At 47.6% G+C, this 21,495-nt stretch overlaps 1 protein-coding gene across 1 annotated transcript in view; it reads right to left on the bottom strand.

Moving 5' to 3' along the window:
- SLC12A3 (solute carrier family 12 member 3) overlaps window positions 1–21,495 on the bottom strand; it is a 204,324-nt gene that overhangs the window by 66,391 nt on the left and 116,438 nt on the right. The window contains exons 10-13 of the mRNA XM_063945407.1: window positions 17,049–17,203; window positions 8,916–9,023; window positions 5,961–6,084; window positions 4,164–4,265 (exon numbers count right to left, since the gene is read on the bottom strand). Of these exons, the coding sequence (XP_063801477.1) occupies window positions 4,164–4,265; window positions 5,961–6,084; window positions 8,916–9,023; window positions 17,049–17,203 (489 nt within the window). The remainder of the gene's footprint in view (window positions 1–4,163; window positions 4,266–5,960; window positions 6,085–8,915; window positions 9,024–17,048; window positions 17,204–21,495) is intronic.

Genomic DNA, 21,495 nt, shown 5'->3' with positions numbered 1-21,495 from the left:
ACTACGACTCCTGTATCAAGGAGGGTCTGTACCACTGAATGTAGAGTGTTTGCCTTTGTATGGTCCAACGGGACATCTGTCCGGCAAAATCGATGAGGGGGTCGATTTTTGAAGGCTATGGTGTAACCTCGAGTGACGACTTCCCGTACCCAGGCATCTGAAGTGGTCTTCAACCATTCTTGGGTATACCCTAGAAGCCGGCCCCCCACCCTGGGATCCCCCAGTGGGATGCCCGCCCCGTCATGCGGCAGGCCTATCGGTCTTGGAAGCTGGCTGAAGGGCCGCCCAGGCTCTTTTGGGCTTTGGCTTACCAGGTTTGGAAGTGCGGGTCTGCTTGTTGTACGCCTGACCTTTTGCTTTACCTGATGGATGAAAGGGGCGAAAGGAAGTACCTTTAGCCTTCAACACAGAAGGAGTGGTACTTGGAGACAGGCAGTTTTGGCAGTAGCCAAGTCAGCCACTATCTTATTTAAGTCCTCCCCAAACAGAATATCTCCCTTGAAAGGGAGTACCTCCAGTGTTTTTCTAGAGTCCAGATCCACAGACCAGGATCTCAGCCACAATATCCGGCGACCCAGGACTGACGTAGTAGAGGCCTTGGCTGCTAGGATACCGGCATCAGAAGCCGCCTCTTTAATATAGTGAAAAACTGTGACAATATATGACAAGCATTGTCTAGCATGGTCAGAAGAGATTTCAGCTTCTAACTCCAAGGCCCATGCTTCAATAGCCTCTGCAGCCCATTTTGCTGCAATAGTGGGCCTTTGTGCAGCACCCGTGAGGGTGTAAATTGCTTTCAAACAACCCTCCACACGTTTATCCGTAGGCTCTTTTAGAGACGTGATGGTAGTGACAGGTAGACCTGAGGAAACCACCATCCTTGCCACATGTGAGTCTACTGGAGGAGGCGTTTCCCAATTCATAGACAGCTCTGGTGCGAGGGGATAGCGAGCCAGCATCTTCTTTTGAGGCACAAACTTCTTACCCGGGTTTTCCCAGGGTTCCTGACGTATATCCACTAGGTGGTCAGAGTGAGGTAAAACCTGTTTAACCACCTTCTGACGCTTAAACCTATCTGGTTTCTAAGGAGGGACGGATGGCTCGGGATCATCCGTAATCTGTAAAATCAACTTAACAGCCTCCAAAAGATCAGGAACATCCACATGTGAACTACCCTCCTCATCAGCAGTATCTGTGTCAGAATCTGTGTGTCACGATCCGGGTACTGAGACACCATTTTCCCTTCTGGATGCACGTCCTCCATGGGCCTCTGCTGCCGCTCCTGTCTCGCTGACCGCCGCGCGCTGCTGGGCGCATGTGATTCTGCTACTGCGGCCTTCATCGCCATTGTTACACTTTTCCTATAGTAGTTTATTCCCCTTCTGTGTGTGTTCATGGGCGCAGCCATGTTGGACTTCAGTCACATGACATTGTTTCTCCTATCTGCGGTGCTGACAAGTGCTGGAGCCTAATTGCCCACCAATCCCTGCTAACCTGTGGGTTTAAATAGCCTGTCCCAGCACTGAAGGATGTCAGTGCTTCAATTGTCATCAGTGATTCCAGCCGGCAAGCTTCACTACAGACTTTCCCCTGCAATTCCATTCTGCAGTTCAGCCTGACTCCCTGGTGATTACACTCTGCAGTGTAACCCGATTCTCCAGAGATTAACCCTTTACCAGTCTACTCTGATTCCTGTGTTTGAACTCTGGCTTTTCAGTAGCCATCCTTCATTTCTCAATTACCAGCGCACTCCAGCTTCATTCCTCATTTACCTACGAACCCCAGCCTCATTTCTCATCCTCCAGCGAACCCTAGCTTCCTTTATTGTTTACAGAACTTTCCTCCATATTCCAGGTTACTGGTCTTAACCAGTTGTGCACCTAATTATTACTTGTGACCTTCTATTATTCTTTTGCACGTTATTTGACTTTTTATTTAATAAAAGCACTTAAGGCATTTCCAGTTGTCGTGGTCACGCCCTCGGGCATTCATTGCTACTGTCATTACGCATGTCCAGGAGTCCCATAGCTCCTCCTAAATTCAAGTACCCATCAGCCCCTACAACTGAGGCTCCCATTCACGGTCACCAGCCCTCAGTTGTGACACTGTGGGGTCAGCGTAAGTGCCGTCTTCATCAGACGAGGTGTCAGTGACAGCAGTGGATTGTGAGGAGATAAGAGCTCGCTTAGAGGACCCCTTGGGCTTGGGCGAGCGAGGGTCAGACTTTTTAGTAGTCAGGGACTGGTTCAACTTCAATTGAGCAGATAAGTCATCTGCCCACGGTTAGCTGCGGGGACCACAAACGGTTGTACCGGCATAGGGGGTCCCATAGGGGGTGTTAGTTTATTAACTAGCGTATGTAGAAGTGTGGAAAAAGCGGCCCACGGTGGGTCATTAAGTACCTCCGTTGCCACAGTCCCACTGGTGGGCAAGGAGCCTCCAGAACCAGAGCCCACAGCTGCTATATTCTCCTCATAGGGATCTGTGGCTTCAGCAACACCGGCAGTGTGTTCAGCCCCAGAACCGTTACCCTCAGAAGCAGACATGATGTAACTTGCAGTATCAGGTAACACAGTACAATTGGCAGCAGCACAATACCTCTTACCCAAACCCCTGCGCAGTGTAGTCAGCACTAGCAGAGATAAAGGAGAGATATGGTGACTAAAATCACAGAGAAAAATACGTATTAAAGTATATCTTTGTGAAAATCCTATATAAATATAAAACCTGACGCACCAAGCCCCCTCAGGTTATAGAATATAGGGATAGCAAATTGAGTGAGAGACACGAAATGGACACCACTCAGCTAGCTTATGCACACACAGATAGTCACAGTTTGTACAATGCAGAGGTTATTACTAACAATAATACTGCACTGGACTAGCTTTTATATATATATATATATATATATATATATATATATATATATACATATATATATATATATATATATATATATATATATATATATAGCTATGTAGTCAATGGATATAACACTGCACAGTAAGAACTGGATGTATGTCACAGGGTAATTGTACTAGAAAACCCTGACTAAATGCATTCTTTCTTAACTGACACTGTCTAAAAATGCAGGTAGAATACTTAAGTGTCATGTAAAGTCACAGCACTGACGACCAGGCGGCTTTACACAGGAGGATTTGCCCAAGCAGTCCCATGAACAGTGAAGCTGAGAGAAATGGCGCCCAGACACTGACAGGGAGTGAGGGAGAGACAGATATGCAGCTCCAGGGCAGGAACATTTGCGGGAAATGGCGCCCTGGGGCTGGGGGAGGGACTTCAGGTCTAAGCCTTATCCCCCTGCTGACAAAACCACCGGGTACTGTGGGCTACTATTAAAATAGTTTAGAGAGAAAACCTGACCTGCACCCATGCCCTGGTGATCTAGTGGGATCGCCTGTACTGCCACAGTGTCCACCGCAAGCGCGCGCGGCCCGCCTCCCACTGACCGCACCGGAACGCAATAAAGTACGGGTCCCGCAAGCAGGACCCACTCACCACCTCCCGAAGCGCGGCCACGCGATTCCCGAGAGCCCCCATCACGTGTGCCTGACCATGAAGAAAACCGGATCCTCCTGCTGTAGTTACCTGGCAACCAGGGCTCAGGAGTATACAGCGCCGCTGGGGAGAGCTGGAGCTGCAGCAGTGAATGTCTCTGACATTTACACACCGCTGCTGCCCTTGTAGTCTTCACTTTTTCTTCAAAAAAGCTCTTCTTAGGGCTGCCTGGAGCAGCCCCTCTGTTATGTGCCTGCTATCTGCGGCACCAACTACAAAACTGAGCTCCTGTGCAGGGAGGCGGGGTTATAGAGGAGGTGGCGCTATGCATTCTGGGAACAGTCAAAGCTTTTCAGCCTGTTGGTGCCTCGGATCAAGATCCTACTCTACACCCCTATGTCTATTCCTTGTGGAGCCCAGTGTACCCCTCAGCAGAAATATGAGTCAACCATCTATGGGTCGATTATTGTCATGTCGACTTTTTGTACCTGTCTACCTTAAGCACTGTCGACCATATGGTGTCGATCTATTGACTGTCGACCAATACACTGTTGATCTATGATCCAGATTGTCACAGAGAAGTGGAAAGCAATTTAGCTTTTAGTCCATTTTTAGAGGCTGGGACCAAAATACTGTACATCACTTACCTGGAGAATTAGTTATAGATGCATGGAAACAGCTGAAATTAATCAGGGCATACGAACACAGGAAGAAATTAGAGATGATGGGAGCAATGGTGTTCAATTCACCTATAGGGGACAGAAGCACTATATACCAATGCATCCTTATTTTGCACACAAAAGAAATTCATACTAAAGCTTGTCTGTCCATTAACACTCTCTGATTACACACTATTGAAAAGCAAACAAAAAAGGTACGTATTAATTTTGGTATTTGCATCAGGATTCTATTTTAAATAATCTAATCTCTATGGGGATGCGTTCAACATCCCAGCAGCCGGGATGCTGGCGGTCATGTGACCACTGCTGGAATTTAGACACCACTCAGGAGACCGGCACCAAAACACCGGAAACTGACATCCCAAAGGCAAGTATCGGGGGCCGGGTTAGTGCCTGGGAGGGGGAAGGGGGAGGTTAGGGTTAGGCACTAGGGGAGTGGTTAGCCATAGCCGCAACACCCCAAGGGTTAGCTATAGCCGCAACCCCCGGAGTGGTTAACCGGTTAACCATAGTCACCACCCCAGGAGGGTTAGGGTAGGGGAGGGTTGAAATACTTACCCTTTCCGCAGGCAGTATCTTCATTGTATCTTCACACGCTCTTTGTCCTAAAACAGTCATCCAGTTTGCAAATGGTTACTGGCTCTGTGGTCAATAATTAGGATCCAATTGACGATGGTCCTGGATAGCAGCGGTTTCCAATGCGTGATGAATGGTATCTATAGTCCACAGTTGGTAAACTGGAGTTGTAATTATAGAGCGCTGTCCAATAGTTGGCGGAGGAGCTTTATTGATAAAGCTGCGTTGAGCAGCGAAACGCGTCAAGAGACCTGTGCCAGACAAGTGGGCGACTTTGGAAGGAGCTCCTCCATTGGACAGCGCTCTATAATTACAACTCTAATATAAAGTCTCTTTGGGTGGGAAGGGATGATTGGATAATATTACCAGTAAGGCGGACATTGCAGCCCTGTGTAGAAGCACAGTGTGGTTCAAAGAATAACGGCGATGTGACCAGCTATATCTGCAGCTTGTGCAGTCACATCTGGCAATGGCAGTGAAGTGTCAGAGAGGGAACCAGTAGAAGGAGTTGTATGACTGTCAGGTGGATATAAAGTGCTCCCTCTAATGAAGCCAAGTGCCTCAGTAAAACACATTAGGTTATCCACTCCCTGTCTCACCTACAGTACCTTTCTTCTGGATCCTCATTTTAACATGGTAATCATCTCTACCTGCTGACTCAGACTCCATAATTTTCACCAGACCGATTGGATGATTAAACCCATTCATCTATATACACCTGACTGTTCTATTAATGGTCCCATCCCTGTCACTTTACTACCGATCCCAGATAGGACTATACAAGCTGTGGGTACAGGCGTTTCCATCTCGGAGTTATTCTTTGTACCACACTGTGCTTCTACACAGGACTGAAATCTCCTCCCCAGAGAAAGGGGTCATCACTGCTTGATAAATAGACCCCGGCTTATGTGTTGCTAGTGTTTATGGCCTTTCTCCTGTGCAAGTTACCGAGAAGCAAATTCTGCAGATAGCCTAGTAGTTTATAAAACAAAGATATCCATCGTCGCTATGCGGTATCTATATAACACAAGTGAATTTTAAATATAGTATCTCTAATGTTTGCAGAACCCTCTTTATAGACATTTCAATGTAGGTTCCCTTGTTATTCAAAATGGAGGAGCTGACATGAGGAATCACACTGAGATACTAACAAGGACAGAAAGTAAAAATGAAAATTGATGGACAAACCAATGAGGATAAATGCGGAGGCAATAAGGAAGGTGAGGAGGTATCCCCGAATCGGTTCATTGTTTTTTCCATAGCCTTTCCCGAAGAAACCAATCAGTGGGTAGAGATTGTCTTTACAGAGGCACTGTGGACAGGGAGACATAGGTTATAATGACAGACATAACAATCATAAACTGACCTTAATGCTGACTCAGAGACATTGATATTACTCTGTTTTAGATCTTCAGCTCTCAGGCTTCTGGATAAACTGAAGTGATCCACAGTGGTGGAAAACATATATTTTAGAGGCCTCCCAAGTGATCTTTGGTCCTATAAAGTAGGTTGCACATTGGGCTTGATTCAGGTCTGGCCATTAATCTGGAAATATGGAAAACACAGAGTACCAATGTCAAGTACACTGTGCATGCATAGGACCCATACTATCAGTGTGTGCAGTAGGGGTCCTGCGTCCTCACTTGCAAAGCGGCTGCAGGCGTCATGTGATTGACAGTCTTGCAGTCGTTTGGGGAGTATTGCCTCCATTTTGTTGGAGTGCCGAGGCCCAGGCCCGGCGACAGGGGGGGTCAAAGGGGACACCCGTCCCGGGCCCCGTCGTTGTGAGGGGCCCCAAGGTCCAGGCAGTGTAAATAATTATATATTGCTCCCGGCATCGCGGAAGCCGCTGGCCGCCCGCTGTTTGGTTGCGTTTTTTTTTTAAATTCAGCACACGCGCCCCCCCAGTCCTCCGGAGTCCTGTGTTCACTCTTCAGTGCCCCCAGCCCCCCCCCCCCCCAGGTCACCTGTCTTCCGTTCAGCCAATCCCCGGCTGTGCCGTGTGCTGTGCAGTGTACTGACGTTGCACCGCGCACCAGTCACACAGCAGGAAGCTCGTCCGGACCGCCCCTCCAGTGTCTCACCGCACGCGGCCTCCCTGTCTCTGCTGTGTAAGTGAGGAGCCGGACGGAGCGCCAAGCAGGAGCGGCCCGGGACACAGTACTGCAGCGGGACTTGGGGAGGCGAGCCTGGTCAATGAGCGCCGCGGAGTCGGCGGCTGTGTCACTGTCAGTGTCAGTGTGTTGCTGCTGCAGCCTGCTGGTAAGGCTTTTATCACTTCATGCATCATGTATAGGGCTTTAGGATTGGTTTGGGGCGGAATGCAGGCGGGCACATTCTGCACATTCTGCACGCATCTGCATTCTGCACATATGGATGCATCTGCATGCATGCATGTGCATGTCAGATGAGAGCAGAATGTCTGTGCTGTGGTAGTGGACGTAGATAGGATCCCGGCGGCCGGAATCCTGGCTGTCAGCATACCGACGCCGGGATCCCGGCCGCCAGAATGCCGGCAGGCGGCCCAGGCATATCGGTGTCGGCATGCTGGGGGCAAGAGGGGTTGGGCCGGGGGGGGGGGGCCCACAGAGATGTCAGTGTACCGGGCCCCAAGATTTCTGTTGCCGGCCCTGCCGAGGCCAGGGTCTCTGTCTACCAATGGAGACTTCCTGGCCTCAGCGACGGCGCTGCGGCGACCAGTCTGGGTAAACTGGGGGTGACTGTGGCAGATGATGGTCTTGCAGAGCGACACAATGCTGCTTCCTCAGGCATAGCAGGGGATCACACATGCATGCAGAAGGCATCTATTCATACTAGACACTTCCTGCTACATTACTATATGTGAACATCACTGCTGCTTCTACGTAATCAAGCCCTTTGTTATGTGGAGCAATATCAGAAGTGTTCACGTAATAAAATCGTTAGCTTAATCCATAGTCAGCAATGTCATACTGATATGAGATCATCATCTTTGGCTAACTTCCTATACAAAGTGTATACAGGACAATTGCATGGTATGTATGGCTGTACTTGTGTGGGTCACATGATACCCTTGGGCCTATGTTGTTCACCACGGTCCTAGTGGTTATGAGCCAATCTTCATATAAGGGGCATATCTGATTGCTGCTAATTATCTGCGATGATCAACTCAATTAGAGTGTTAAGCCCCAGTCTGGGTTAAAATGTACCCACTTGGATTTAATGTACAGAGAAACACATACAGTCTGCATTTTATGCATAGGGACATTGCTAAGTAATTGAATATCTCCAAGCGTGGAACACAGAGCTTTTCCCCTATGGTAAACCCTGCACCAAATTGTATATGCCAGGAGTGTCGGACTGGGGCATGAAGGGCACACCAGGGGACTGCAGTGTAGGGGCCCATGCTTAGGGGTGTAGTCAGCCTCTAGAGGGGGTGTGGCCAAACACAGAGGCTTGGCTAACCATTAGAGTGTATCATCTGGGCCCCTTATATAAATATATTCCATGCATGACAATTTACCAGATGAATGCACTGTAGAAAATACACCATAGTCCTGTACGTGTTGGGTATGGTTGACCGGCGGTCAGTCTACCGACGCCGGGATCCCAGCTGCCAGTTTGACGGCAGGGGGTGAGCGCAACGAAGCCTTTTGCGGGCTTGTTGGCTGTCTATGGGTGTCATGGACACCTATGAGTGAGAATAATCCTGGGCCCCCTGCCGGCATTTTGGTGGCTGGGATCCCGGCGTCGATATGTTGACCGCTGGGATGGTGACTACATCCCTCCTGTGCAGTATTATGTAACATATGTATAATGTATAATTCAAGTGCACAGTCTGGAACCTGACCCTAGAGGAGGGAGTGGGCTCTCAGTCCATGGGGTCCACCGGGGTTTTCCCCTGTACCTCTGTGTCCCAGTCCAACCCTGTTGGCCCATAGGTGTCTGCAAAAGGAACTTGCCAACACCATTAACAGTAATCACTTGACAAGGTTAATGTGTCAAACTGCTAATGTGGCTCAGATTGCTACACAACTGTACGAGGCTAAGATCAAATTTTTCACAGCATATATATTTGTAGTCACACTACACTTTGATATATATATATATATATATATATATATATATATTCATGTTCATACACATTCTCATTTCATGCTGTACCTGAAACACTTTGGGTGCAGAGACCAGACAGGCCAAAGCAGATGACAGTGTGGCACCAAAAATCCCAGCAGTGACAAGAGGAGCGAATCCTGATACCATACTCATTGCCTGCAGAAGACACAAATATTTATAGCTTCTTATTTTATGTGCACATATATGTATGGATTAGTCAAGATCCGGTATGTCCAGCTGTGCCTGGGGGCACCAGCGCACCATCCTTATGACATTCTTTATTACTACTAAATAATTAATCCACTATAAGCCATTATTCCTTGTTTTTATAGAAATGCTAAATAAATTACAAAAGTTACTTTATATTTTATTTTAACTAATAATAATCTTCTTTTTATTATTAAAATTACAAGATTTTTTGTCGCAAGAAGTTGTTTACTGTTCTCTCTACTTACCTTCACTATACGGTATAACTGATCGATAACACGTTTGAGAGTCATAATAAGGCGGTGGGGACAACGGCTTATCTGGGATTTTGCTTCTCCAGCCTCAGCCAGGCAAAACCCAATCCCAGAAAGTAGCTCCGTTTTCTTGCGAAAACGGAGTTAGGGCTGGGGAAAACACATAGGTTTCACTGAACCTATGTGTTTTCGGGAGAATTTTTTTTGGGGTGATCTAAAAGGATAGCCTGAAAAAAATTCAGAGAAACATCAGGAAAAAATCCTGAAAAACTACTGTTTCTTCGCAGCCGATTAGTATAATTTAACTTATCCCATAAAATGTTGTCCTTTCTGCCATTTACACAAACCAACAAAAATAGGTATCATTTGTGTATAATGTAAAGGGCAAAAAAATGGCCAGTGGGCAGTCCAGGTGCTTGAAGGTGCGGTTAAAGATAAATTGGGTCACCATGAATCTGCTTACAGCGGCACCATTGCACAGATTAATAAGGAGCTTAACGGTTCCACACCCTCCACAGCAGTGGCGTGCGGTGGGGTGAGGCGGGTGAGGCAGAGCTTTTCATGTCATATTAATGTATAAGCCAGAGTTCTGACTACAGTATATAAACTATATGAAAAATACAAAGAATATAGTAGAAATATCTACTATGTGTTATTCTAATAATTTTTCTAATCAGAACTATGGAGCAAAAAGTCTATGGCAGGTGAGGCAGTGCTTCACCTACTTACCTTTTCCGCACATCTCTAATCAAAACTCACCAAATTTCTAGCAGTATATCCTGCTTCACATGTGTATAATGCCCAGATGTACCCTTTGTCTCTTATATTGTGTGTAAATCTGGCTCTGGTACAAGCCAGTGCCTCCTGAGCCATTTACCTCACCGCATGTCCCTGCTCCTGTTATGCACACCAGTGCCTGCAGGAAAGTACTGGTGTCTGAACTGTTATGCAAAACAAATGGACTCACAGACAGACTAGGGAATATGACATAACGTACACAGAAGGTGGTAGGGTAACAAAATACACACAAAGTGAACAGAGAAGCCCAGAGGCTAAGGAACTGGGTATCTCCCTTGTATTAGAACTGCTCAGATGTGAAAAGCAAGATGTTGTGTTTTAATACATAGAGAACCCGAAATGCTGTTGCTAAGGGCAACAGCAAAACCCTAAAGGGTTACCAACGGCTGTGGCAGTAAACTCCTTGGTCAGAGATGGAATGATAGACACAAGGAGAATCTCCACAATCCTAATTCTCACTTGCAGTGCACAGGTTCAGCTTTCTGCCACTAAACTGACCCCTGACACCTAGCACAGTGAGACAGGATTAGACAGGCAAGTCTTAGAATACAGCCGCAAACTTGCTAAGTTCACAGAGTAGTAACAGAACCCCAGCAAGCTAAACGACTGACTCCAGTCTTACTGCTAGGTCTGGATTGGCTGAGTGTAATACCAAATCCCCAGGCCTATTTGCAGTAAGCAACAAACAAATACAAAGCTACACAGTACTGGCTAACTTTCAGAAACTGACTAACCAACAAAGATTCAGCAGCATCTGCTTACCCTGAAAAGAGGCCTTATAAAGCAGGTGCTGTCCACGCCCCACTCAGACCTCACAGACTGTGAGCACAAAAACCAGCACCGGATCCCCTGCCATGCACAGAGCCTATAACCACTGCACAGCAAAAGACCCGAACCGGAGTATCAGCTGCGCTCAGGTTACTCCGCTAGCACTTGTCTCCCGGTTGCCATGACGACGTGGCAGCACAGGGCAGGAGACCCTAACAGTACCCCCCCTCTGACGAGGGGTCAAAGAACCCCTACCACCGGGTTTATCGGGGAACTGCGAGAAGAAAGAGCGTATCAGTCTGGGGGCATGAAGATCACAACTGCGCACCCACGACCGCTCCTCCGGGCCATACCCCTTCCAGTGCACCAAAAATGACAGCCGACCCCGAACCACCTTGGAGTCAAGAATCCTTTCAACAACAAACTCCCTCTGGCCACGTATCAGAAGAGGGGAAGGTCTTCCACTGGAAGAAGGATTACTAATCGCCCGTTTTAAAAGGGAACAATGAAATGTCTTATTGATACCCAAAGAACGGGGCAGATCTAACTGAAATGCCACCGGATTGATAACCCTGGTGATCTTATAAGGGCCGATGAACCGGGGGCCTAACTTATGAGATGGCTGTCTCAACTTCAAATTCTTGGTAGACAACCAGACGAAGTCTCCTAATTTGAAGCTGCAGGGTCTTTTCCGCTTATCAAAAACCCTTTTGGTCACTAATGACACAGACACAAGGGCTTTCTTCACTTTCCGCCAAATACCTCTAAGGACCGAAACCACAGAGGAACCACCAGGCGTGGAGTCCAGGGGGTCAAAAGAATTGGCCTTAGGATGATGCCCATACACACAAAGGAAGGGAGAGATCCCTGTAGCAGAGTGAGCCGCGTTGTTATAGGCAAACTCCGCCATGGACAGATGAGCAACCCAGTCAGTCTGACACTTGGAGACATAACACCTGAGGAACTGCTCCAAGGACTGGTTCACCCTTTCAGTCTGCCCATTAGACTGCGGATGGTAGCCCGACGACAAGCTGACAGAAATCTGGAGATCGGAACAAAATGCCCTCCAGAATTTGGCCACAAACTGGGATCCGCGGTCAGAGACCACATCAAGTGGCAACCCGTGGAGACGCACAACATGCAGCATAAATAATTCAGACAGGCGTCTGGCCGATGGCAGCCCAACCAGTGGAACGAAGTGCGCCATCTTCGAAAACCTGTCAACGACAACCCAGATGGCTGTCATCCCCGAGGATTTGGGCAAGTCCACCACAAAATCCATTGAAATGTGGGTCCATGGCTTAGATGGGATAGAGAGTGGATGTAATGGGCCAACAGGAACCCCTCTAGGAGTCTTATTTCGGGCACAGATGTCACATGCCCGAACCCACTGATCCACATCCTTAGCCACCGAGGGCCACCACACCGCCCTAGATAGCAACTCCCGAGTTCTGGCAATACCCGGGTGACCTGCCGACTTCTTGGCATGGAATTCCAGGAACACTCGCTGTCTTAACCTAGGAGGCACAAACAAAAGACCTACCGGAAGGTCTGGAGGAGCCTGCTCCTGTGCTCTAAGGACTAATGATAAGAGGTCCTGGGTAATGCCCACTTTAATACATGATGGGGAAACAATGGGCAACGGCTCCTCGGTGGTCTCCTGGATTGGAGCAAAACTCCGCGAGAGCGCATCAGCCTTGATGTTTTTTGACCCAGGGCGATATGTTATCAAAAAATTAAAGCGAGCAAAAAACAAAGCCCATCGTGCCTGCCTGGCATTAAGACGCTTCGCTGACTCTAAATATGCCAGATTCTTATGGTCAGTGAGAATTGAGACCACAAACTTAGCCCCCTCAAGCCAGTGTCTCCACTCCTCGAGTGCATCCTTAATAGCCAACAATTCCCGGTTACCCACGTCATAATTCATCTCGGCAGGCGAAAATTTACGGGAAAAGTAAGCACAGGGATGAAGGCGATTATCAGACACTCCCATCTGAGAAAGCACTGCCCCAATACCCATCTCAGAGGCATCCACCTCCACCACAAAAGGACGCTCTGGATCTGGGTGTCGCAGCACCTTGGCCGAAACAAATGCCCTTTTGAGATGGGCAAAAGCCGCTTTAGCCTCACAAGACCAGTGAGCAACATCCGCCCCTTTCTTAGTGAGTGCCACCAAGGGCGCCACTATAGACGAAAATCCAGCGATAAATCGTCTATAAAAATTCGCAAAGCCCAGGAAACGCTGAAGCGCCTTCAAACTAGTGGGCTGCACCCAATCCAGGACTGCCTGTACCTTGGAACCCTCCATTTTGAAACCTTCTGGGGAGATAATATATCCTAGAAATGCGATTTGCTGAACTTCAAATTCGCACTTCTCCAGCTTCGCCCCAAGCCGGTGGTCTCTGAGTTTCTGGAGGACTAAGCGTACATGCTTCCGATGTTCCTCCAGGGAATGGGAGAAGATTAGGATGTCATCTAAGTATACAACTAAGAATCTATCCAAATATTCCCTGAGCACATCATTCATGAAATCCTGGAAGACTGCCGGGGCATTACAGAGCCCAAAAGGCATCACCAAATATTCATAATGCCCCGAGTGGGTATTAAAGGCAGTCTTCCATTCATCCCCCTCTCTTATTCGGATTAGATTGTACGCACCGCGTAGGTCAATCTTAGAAAAAATGGTGGCAGTACGAAGCTGGTCAAACAAGACCGAAATGAGAGGCAGTGGGTATGAGTTTTTAATCGTGATACGGTTCAATTCCCTGAAGTCGATGCAGGGTCGCAACGAACCGTCCGTTTTACCCACGAAGAAGAACCCCGACCCAACTGGAGACTGTGAAGGTCTGATAAATCCCTTAGCCAAGTTCTCCTGAATGTACTCTGCCATAGCCTCAGTCTCAGGACGTGACAGGGAGTACAACCTGCTCTTGGGAAGCTTAGCATTTGGCAACAAATCAATGGCACAGTCATAGGAGCGATGGGGAGGTAGTACCTCTGCAACTTTTTTGGAGAACACGTCCGCAAAATCTGCATAACACCCTGGCAATCCTGGCAAACTTAGCTGCGAGAACCTGACTGGAAGGCTCAAGCAACTCCTGAAACAATCAGTACCCCAACTAAGAATCTCCCCAGAGACCCAGTCAAATTGAGGATTGTGGGCCCTTAACCAGGGTAACCCCAACACCAATGGGGCAAAAGTACAGACAGTCACATAAAAGGACAATTTTTCAGAGTGTGTGGCTCCAATAAACAAAGAAATCTGGCTAGTGCAAGAGGTAATTTTACCTTGGGATAATGGTTCCCCGTTTAACCCACAAATCTCAATTTCCGATGCCAAGGGTACTAAGGGAACAGAGTGTTTCAGGGCGAATTGGCGGTCCATAAAAACCCCGTCGGCCCCACTGTCCACAAAGGCCTCAGTCTTGACAGTTTGACCGAGGATCTTCAAGGTCACCGGAATGATAAAAGTCTTCTTGGGAAATTCTGACTTCTGGCCTGACAGGATATTTCCCATCACCCTCAGGCCCTGAAGTTTTCCGGCTTTTCTGGGCATGATACTACCACATGACCTTTATTCCCACAGTACAAACACAACCCCTGCTGTCTCCTCCGCGTCTTCTCACGCGAGGAGAGGCGGGTAGCCCCAATCTGCATAGGCTCCTCGGAAAATTCCTCAGAGTCTGAGGTTCCCTTGGGAAGGAAGGAAATCTCAGTCTCCCTTTCAAGCCTACGCTCTCTCAGCCGTCTATCCACCCGGATGGATAACTGCATGAGCTGATCCAAGCTATCAGGCAAGGGATATTGTACCAGTTGGTCCTTTATCTGGTTAGAGAGACCTCTTCGGTACTGGTGTCTCAGGGCTGGGTCATTCCACTGGGTATCATGGGCCAACCTCCGAAACTCCGTACAGTAAACCTCAACTGGCCTTCGCCCTTGCTTAAGGATCGAAATCTGAGCCTCGGCTGAGGCCGTCTTGTCAGGGTCATCATACAACATGCCCAGTGCCGTAAAAAAAGCATCAACACTTTTAAGTGACGGACAGTCAGGCTGCAACCCATATGCCCAGACCTGTGGGTCTCCTTGTAGCAAGGAAATCACTATGCCCACCCGCTGAATCTCCGACCCAGAAGACTGAGGCCTAAGCCGGAAGTATAGCTTGCAGCTCTCCTTGAAACAAAAGAACTGCGAGCGATCTCCAGAAAAACGATCCGGGAGATTTACTTTCGGCTCCTTAACCCCTGCAGGTGCTGCTGCTGCGGGAGCTCCGCCAGCAGCCTGGGAGGTGTGCATTTTAATGGACAAATCATTAAATTTTCGAGTCAGGACCTGCACCTGATCAACCACCTGTTGCAACATATTTTGTGGGGTATGCTCCATATTCCCACAAAATTTCAACAGGAGTATTTGGCTGCTGAATATGTTATGCACACCAGTGCCTGCAGGAAAGTACTGGTGTCTGAACTGTTATGCAAAACAAATGGACTCACAGACAGACTAGGGAATATGACATAACGTACACAGAAGGTGGTAGGGTAACAAAATACACACAAAGTGAACAGAGAAGCCCAGAGGCTAAGGAACTGGGTATCTCCCTTGTATTAGAACTGCTCTGATGTGAAAAGCAAGATGTTGTGTTTTAATACATAGAGAACCCGAAATGCTGTTGCTAAGGGCAACAGCAAAACCCTAAAGGGTTACCAACGGGTGTGGCAGTAAACTCCTTGGTCAGAGATGGAATGATAGACACAAGGAGAATCTCCACAATCCTAATTCTCACTTGCAGTGCACAGGTTCAGCTTTCTGCCACTAAACTGACCCCTGACACCTAGCACAGTGAGACAGGATTAGACAGGCAAGTCTTAGAATACAGCCGCAAACTTGCTAAGTTCACAGAGTAGTAACAGAACCCCAGCAAGCTAAACGACTGACTCCAGTCTTACTGCTAGGTCTGGATTGGCTGAGTGTAATACCAAATCCCCAGGCCTATTTGCAGTAAGCAACAAACAAATACAAAGCTACACAGTACTAGCTAACTTTCAGAAACTGACTAACCAACAAAGATTCAGCAGCATCTGCTTACCCTGAAAAGAGGCCTTATAAAGCAGGTGCTGTCCACGCCCCACTCAGACCTCACAGACTGTGAGCACAAAAACCAGCACCGGATCCCCTGCCATGCACAGAGCCTATAACCACTGCACAGCAAAAGACCCGAACCGGAGTATCAGCTGCGCTCAGGTTACTCCGCTAGCACTTGTCTCCCGGTTGCCATGACGACGTGGCAGCACAGGGCAGGAGACCCTAACAGCTCCACAGTGCTCCCACTTGGATCTTCCATCAGGATCTCCCGAAGGGGAAGATTAAAAGTCATGCCTATCTCTTCTAAAGTTGTAGGCCTCCTCCAACCCCACACCTCTACCCTAAAAACAACCCGGTATGCTACAATGGCAGGTGCAGATGTGTATTCCAACCAGGGTCAGATTGGCCCACAGGGATACAGGAGAAACCCCAAAGTGGGCCCCACTGCCTGAGGGCCCACCACCTTCTCTGGGAATCAGGTTCCAGACTGTGCACTTATATTATACATGATACTTATATAATATTATACTGCACAGGACTATGGTGTATTTTCTAGCCTCTGTTAAGGCTAACCACACCTCCTCTGGAGGCTGGTCACCCACCAAAGGACTCTATCACTACACTGCACTGCCCTTCATACCCCAGTCCTACACTGATTCCACCCACACACCAAAGTGAGTGCAAAATATTAGCAACAATTCTCAGCAAACAGGGCAAAAGACCCAATTGTCTCTGGACAGTCCCCGGAAACTGAGGCCTTCCCACCTAAAGTGGGACAGTTTTGAGGTATGTAATACTAGGCTATATTCCAAGTGACTGTATTGTATTAGAAATAGCACATCTCAATAATACTGTCAGGAGGCTCTGGGAAGGCTTAAAGGTTTTATGGGGAAGGGAGAAGAGGCGATGGCCTCAATGATTAATGCAAGCCAACTGAATAGCCCCATCGTTGAAATTAGGCAAAGTCCTTTTCATATTGATTTACGTTGCATATTAGGTTTAGTGGCCTGATAAGAGACCCAGATCTGTACATGTGCATATTTTATTATTGAAATAGACAGCAAAAGGTATACACCTGGTAATAATTGCTCAATCCGTATTTACAGTTCTGTTTAAGGGCACAGTCAGTAAAGTTCCACCCATACCCACACGCCAATCCAACACAGTTTGTGCCTCCATCAATAAAGGTGTCATTCAAACTTCCAGAGGCATCCCGAACCACACAAGAGCCTGCAGGGACAAAAAAAAGGAATGTCATAGTACTCTGGCCACAAGGGGGCACTGTTCTATTGCAGTCTATGCTCTCACTCGTAGGGGCATATTTATCATAATCATTTTGTGGATAATCCCCAGAAAACAGCTGATACATCTACCAGTGGCATAGCTACCCCAACTAAATATCAGCACTTATGCCATTCAGCAGTGCCGTACACTTTCTCTTTTTCACTGACAGTTACTGTACCGCCCGTTGTTGCAGTTTCTGTTTGGCACCAGGATCCAGAGCTCTCAGTAGCTTCACAGACATGATGAAAAGTGGGTGCGGGCAACACAGAGCAGGATGTATGGATGATGGGGGGGAGTAGCACAGAACAGCACATACAGCTGATGGGGAGTGGGATAGCACAGAACAGGACATATGGATGATGGGGGACGGGGTGGGAAGTAGCACAGAACAGGACATATACAGTAGATGATGGGAGAGAAGGTGGGGGAGTAGCACAGAAAAGGACATCTAGATAACTGGGGGGTGGAGCAGCACAGAACAGTACATACAGTTGATGGGGATGGGATTAGCACAGGACAGAACATACAGATTATATGGTGGGAGATGGGATTTAGCCACAGGAGCCATCTGTTCAGATACATAGGGGTTTGAGGAGACTAAACAGCAGGATCTGGCCATTTCCGATTGATTACAGGTCAGATGATAATAACATCTGGGCCCCAGTGGAGAGCTCCTCAGGGGATGTGAGTGAGATTATTTGTGCTGCAGCATGTTCTGCTATTTTGAAATCATTGGGTATAAAATATACGTTATGGTAAGAACTTACCGCTGATAATGGTATTTCTCCTTTGTCCACAGGATCCACAGGATAACATTGGGATATGATGATGCGACAGCGGATTTTCACCAAACGGTCAAAGCTTTTCGGCCTCCCAGCAAGCAACATATATCCCCACCTCCTGGCTTAGGCAAATCAGGTTTTTTTCCAAAGCTCAAGGCAGGAGCATCATAGTGAGCCTTAATCAGACGAGAAGAACACACTTGCACACCCTTCCGTACGAGAAGGAAAATGTTAGTGAGTAAAAGGATCCTCAAATCAGGTGCGTCAGGGTGGGTTCCTGTGGACTTAGGAGAAATACCGTTATCAACGATAAGTTCTTACCATAACGTAGGGTCCACAGGTTATCCACAGGATAACATTGGGATGTCCCAAAGCAATTTAGTGGTGGGGACGCTCCTGATTGGACAGGAGAATCCTTTGCCCGAATTCAGCATCCTGAGAGGCAAAGGTATCCATGGCATAATGTCTAATGAATCTGTTAATGGAAGACCATGTGGCTGCCTTACATATCTGTTCTGCTGAAGCACCACGTTGTGCTGCCCATGATGTACCTTACTTACGAGTAGAGTGAGCAGAGACATTAGCCGGAACAGGGAGACCAACTTGAGAATATGCTTCTGAAATCGTCATCCGAAGCCACCTCGCCAGTGTCTGCTTATCAGCAGACCATCCTCTCTTGGGAAATCCGTAGAGAATAAAGAGAGAATCTGTCTTTCTGATAGCACCGGTACGATCTACGTTGATCCTTACAGCACAGACTATGTCCAACGATGCATCTCCTGCAGAAAGGTCAGCTCTTGAAAAGCCGGGACTACAATTTCTTCATTACAGTGGAATTTAGACACCACCTTAGGAAGATACCCAGATTTGGTTCTGAGAACTGCTCTATCTGGATAAAAAATCAGAAATGGAGAACGACATAACGATGCCCCTAAATCTGAAACTCTTCTAGCTGAAGCCATGACCAGTAGAAAGAGAACTTTAGCTGTCAACTATTTAAGATCCACTCTTTTAAGTGGTTCAAATGGGGCAACTTGAAGGGCCTTTAGGACTAAACTTAAGCCCCAAGGCACTGTAGGAGGAACAAAAGGAGGTTGAATGTGCAGCATTCCCTGGAAAAAAGTGTGCACATCCTGTAGCTTGGCAATTTTCTTTTGGAACCATACAGTCAATGCTGACACTTGCACTCTCAAGGAAGCCACCCTTAAACCTTTGTCCATTCCTGTCTGAAGGAATGCTAAGACCCTGGAAACTCTGAAAGACTTAGGGTCAAATTTCCGTTCACTGCACCATTGAATATAGGCTTGCCATATTCGGTGATAAATGCAAGCTGAGGAAGGTTTTCTTGCTCTGAGCATTGTTTGAATTACCTGTTGTGAGAATCCTCTTGACTTCAGGATAGAGGTCTCAAGAGCCATGCCGTCAAAGACAGTCGATCCAGGTGTCTATGATAACAAGGACCTTGAGTCTGTAGATCTGGACGTTGAGGGAGTAGGAATGGAGCATCCATCGACATCCTCTGCAGATCTGTGTACCAATGTCTTCTGGGCCAAGCTGGAGCTATTAGTATCACGGCACCCCTTCCTTGTTTAACCTTTCTCACCACCCTGGGTAATAAGGCGATTGGTGGAAACACATAGGCCAGATGAAAGTCCCATCTTACTGACAGGGCATTGACAAAGATCGCATTGGGATCCTTTGTTCTTGACCCATATGCAAGAACTTTGTTGTTCTGATGGGACACCATGAGATCTATCTTCGGCAAGCCCTACCTGTCGACCAGGGTATGGAAGACCTCCGGGTGTAGAGCCCATTCGTTTGTATGAATAGTGTGTCGACTGAGAAAATCCACTTCCCAGTTTAGGACTCCCAGGAAGACCACTGCGGAGAAGACTGGATGATGAAGTTCTGTCCACTTTAACGTGTGACTTACCTACTTCATTGCTTTTTGGCTGCGAGTTCCTCCCTGATGGTTGAGGTACGCTACTGCCATCACATTGTCCGAGCAGATCTGAACTGGTTTCCACTGAAGGATGTACTTTGCCTGAATCAGCACCATGTGTATGGCCCGAAGTTCCAATATATTTACTGGCAGGCAACTTTCATCCTTGGTCCACTGCTCCTGGAAACAAAACCTTCCTGACACTGCTCCCCAGCCCTGGAGGCTGGCATCTGTTGTCAGAATTTCCCAATCTGATATCCAAAAGGGTCTCTCTTTGTCCAGATGGGATGTCTGTAGCCACCAGGCTAATGACCTCCTTACTTCCAGAGTAAGGACCATAGTCTGCGTTTTTATTGTCTGATGAAAACCATTCCATTTGGTAAGGATCAGATGTTGCAGAGGCCTTGAATGGAACTGAGCATACTCTATCATGTCAAATATTGACTCCATCAATCCCATCACACGCATTTCTGCGTCAATGGATACCCTTCGACTGTGTAGCAGCTCCTGAATACTTAACTGAACTTTGGATATTTTGCTCAGAGGTAAAGTTAGTCTCTGCAGGCTCAAATCCAATACAGCCCCCAAGTGAGTCATCCGCTGTGACGGAACAAAAGACGATTTCACCCAATTGATGAGCCAACCGTGCTTCTGCAGACACGCTATTGGGGGTCATTCCTGAGTTGATCGCTCGCTAGCTGTTTTTAGCAGGCATGCGAAAGCATAGACGCCGCTCACAAGGGAGTGTAATTTGCTTTGCAAGTGTGCAATCGCATGTGCAGCCGAGCTGTGCAAAAACATTTTGTGCAGTTTCTGAGTAGCTCTGAACCTACTCAGCCCCTGCGATCACTTCAGCCTGCCCGAGGCCGGAATTGACGTCAGACACCACCCATGCAAACGCTTGGACACGCCTGCGTTTTTCCTAACACTCCCAGAAAACGGTCAGTTGACACCCACAAACACCTTCTTCCTGTCAATGTCCTTTGCGATCGGCTGTGCGAATGGATTCTTAATACAATCCAACGCCCAGCAATGTGCTTTGTAGCCATACAATGTGCCGGCACATTGCGGTGCATATGCATGCATAGTTGTGACCTGATCGCAGTGCAGCAAAAAAACCTAGTGTGCGATCAGGTTGGAATGACCACCATTGTCTGTTGCAGATGACACAGAACAGTTTCTGAGACTGTGCCAGGATTAAAAGATCGTCAAGGTATGGAAAAATTCTTATCTCCTGCTGGCAGAGATAAGCTGCCAAAACCACCATAATTTTGGTAAATACTCTGTGGGCTGTGGACAATCTGAATGGCAGGGCCTGGAACTGAAAATGCTGTTGGAGGATAACGAACCTGAGATAGCGCTGATGGGACAGGGCTATAGGAACATATAGGTAAGCATCCTGGATATCCAGAGATACCATAAAATCCCCTGGCTCCATGGCCAAAATGATGAAACGTAAAGACTCCATATGAAAATGAGGCACCCAAACGTACTTGTTCAGCTCTTTGAGATTG

The sequence above is a fragment of the Pseudophryne corroboree genome, chromosome 11, assembly GCF_028390025.1.
Source record: "Pseudophryne corroboree isolate aPseCor3 chromosome 11, aPseCor3.hap2, whole genome shotgun sequence".
NCBI lineage: Eukaryota > Metazoa > Chordata > Amphibia > Anura > Myobatrachidae > Pseudophryne > Pseudophryne corroboree.
The sequence above is the reverse complement of the archived record's forward strand: the minus strand, read 5'-3'. Positions and strand labels throughout refer to the sequence as shown.